Source organism: Pteropus alecto, unplaced genomic scaffold, assembly GCF_000325575.1.
Source record: "Pteropus alecto unplaced genomic scaffold, ASM32557v1 scaffold143, whole genome shotgun sequence".
In the NCBI taxonomy this organism is placed as follows: Eukaryota; Metazoa; Chordata; class Mammalia; order Chiroptera; family Pteropodidae; genus Pteropus; species Pteropus alecto.
In genome coordinates, this window is record NW_006434828.1 from 2,478,435 (window position 1) to 2,481,106 (window position 2,672).

General features: G+C 52.1%; 1 protein-coding gene across 3 annotated transcripts in view; it reads right to left on the bottom strand.

Annotated features, from left to right (window-relative positions):
* Positions 1 to 229: 229 nt before the first annotated feature.
* Positions 230 to 2,672, bottom strand: part of LOC112478328 — a 5,794-nt gene continuing 3,351 nt past the window's right edge. For all 3 annotated transcript variants that reach the window (XR_003045780.1, XR_003045779.1, XM_025045453.1), the window contains exons 2-3: positions 1,508 to 1,679; positions 230 to 536 (exon numbers count right to left, since the gene is read on the bottom strand). Coding sequence is in view for 1 of the 3 variants with exons in the window: in XM_025045453.1 (XP_024901221.1) it covers positions 354 to 536; positions 1,508 to 1,679 (355 nt within the window). In the remaining 2 variants the exon portion in view is untranslated. The remainder of the gene's footprint in view (positions 537 to 1,507; positions 1,680 to 2,672) is intronic.

Sequence of the window (2,672 nt, forward strand, 5' to 3'; positions counted from 1 at the left end):
TGTCCCTAAGGTGAAGCTGGAGGCTTTTAAAAGTGAATTCTAATATAAAAGTTTTCAAGCGTGCCCCAAATTAGGGAGACTAGTGCCGTGAACACCTAAACAACTCCGTTGTCCCTGTGAATGAACGTGAGCCCTAAGACAGTGCTGTCCAATGGAAATGTGATGTGAGCCGCAGGTATAATTTTATGTTGGCCACATTTTTTAAAAAAGTAAAAAGAAGTCAGCGACATTAATTTTAAAAATCTATTTGATGTAACCCAGCATGTCCTAAATAGTATCATCGCAACATGTGATCGTAGCATAATCGTTAGTGAGATATCTTATGTTCTTTTTCGCACACTAAACTCTCTCCATCACGTCCGTTCGGCAGTTCGCCTGCTCAGTAGCCATGTGTGGCCGCCGTGCATTGGGCAGCACAGCTCAAGTGGCCTCTCCAGATTGTGGAGCACCTTTCCCTCATGGGGGTGCTGGCTGCTTCCCGTTGGGTCACATCGGGGGTCCTCAGGGGTGGCCCTGCTTTGAGTGGTCATCCGGTGCTGGTGATGACAATAGATCTTTCCATTATAAACTTGTCCACGGAAAAAGCAATGGAGCACCCACTTTCTGAGCTGGGGAGACTGGGAAAGGGGGAGCCGGGAGCTGGGTTTTGCACACGTGACCCCTGAAGTTCCTACTTGACAGCCGAGGGGAGAAGCAGACGAGGCAGCTGGGTGTGAGTCTGGGATTTAAGAGCGAGACCCGGGTGGAGCGCAAACTCAGGGGTCACCAACGTATCAGGAGTGGGTGACCAGGTGAGGTCACCAAGGGAACGGGCGGCTCCGAGAAGTCGTTAAGGCGCGGACCAGAAAGGCGGCCAGTTGCTGTCCTGGAAGCCCAGTGGGGACAGTCTCTAAGGAGAGCAGGGCTCATCTGTGTCAGGTCCCACCCGCGGGTCAGGGAAGGTCAGGGCGGGGCTTTGGGGGCGACCTTGATGAGAACTGGTCCAGCGAGTAGTGGGGATGGTCGCCCCATTGGAAAGGTTCAAGAGAAAAAAGAATTCCTTAGAAATGTCACCGCAGGATGACGGTGGTCCCCACCCCCGCCCCACACACGCACACCTGCAATTTTATCCCCTGTGGTTTGTTACTGGCGGTTAACCCAGTATGCAAATATTAAATGAAAAATTCCAGAATAAACAGTTCGTCAGTCGTAAGTGGCGTGCCATTCTGAGGAGTGTGATGGAATCTCAGGCCATCCTGCCCCGTCCCGCGGGGGTCGTGAACTGTCCCTCTGTCCAGCGTCCCCTCGTGGCATACAGTCAGTCCCCTCCCGGCCGTCACTTAGCCGTCTCACTGAGCACATCAGCTTCTGCAGCGTCACAGAGCTTGCGTTCAAGTCACCCTGATTTTCAGTGATAAAAGCCCCAAAACACAGGAGCAGTGATGCTGGCAGCTTGGACACTGCAGACAGAAGCCATCGAGTCCTTCCTTTATGTGGAAAAAAAAATGAGTACAGTGCAGTAAGATACCTTGAGAGAGCGACTTTGTGACGGGTGTGACTGTGCAGGGAAAGCCATGGCACACGCAGGCTCCGGTACTCTCCGAGGCTTCCGGCGCCCACTGCGGGTCTCGGAACGCGTCCTCGCAGGTGAGGGGGCTGCTGTACCGTGTGGTCCAGCGATCCCGCCTCCGGGCATCGAGCTGAAAGAGCAGAACGGAGGTGTGCGCTCATGTTCCTGGTGGTGCCGCAGACAGCAGCCACGGGGCCACAACCCAGTGTCCACAAAACGCGGTTCATCCACGCAGCGGAACGTTACTGAGCCTTGAAAAAGAACAGAAATCCTGCCACGTGCCACAGTGTGGATGAACCTGGAGGACATCGTGCTGAGTGAAATGCGCCGGTTGGAAAAAGGTGATTACTACTTGATTCCATTCACGCGACGTCCCTCGAGCAGTCAGATCATAGGGACAGAGGGTGGGAGGCCGGGTGCCAGGGCAGGAGGAATGGCCAGTGAGCGTTTAGTGGGGACAGAGTTTCAGTTTGGGAGGATGAAAAGTTTCCGGAGATGATGCTGGTGATAGTTGTATAACAATGCAAATGTATTTAATGCCACAAAAATGAATAAAATGTTAAATTTCATATTATATATATTTTACCACCAAAAAAAAAAAAAAGCGGTAAGGGGGACAGTGGGAAGTCGAGGTAGGGCTGGACCACAGGGGCGAGGTGGGTGGCAGGGGCTTGAAGGCCAGATGGGTGGTGGGGAGCGTTTCACTGTGTTTGGGAGGATAAAGGATGAGACATAAAAAATGTTACAAAGTTAAGGAGTAGTAGGGGTTACATTTGGCTACTTGTCTACGGTGACCTTGGAGGTAGCAAAAAAATCCAGTAAACTCTTGATACAGTGTAACTTGCCGGCGGGGCTGAGTGCCTCCAAGAGGGATTCTGCAAAACAGGCCACTCCGAACAGACTGCATGAAACAGATATCTTCCGGGTGATGGAAATGGTCTAAAATTAGGTCGTGGGCTGGTCACACCGCTCTGTGCTTTTGCTAAAAATCCTTGAGCTGTACACTTAATGCAGATGAATTTCGTGGCATGTAAATGAGAGCGCAGCCAAGCTGGCAAAACGTGCACACGAATCACGCTTCCCTGTAGCCCGTGCCTGTCCCTTACATAGAGGCACCCTGCCC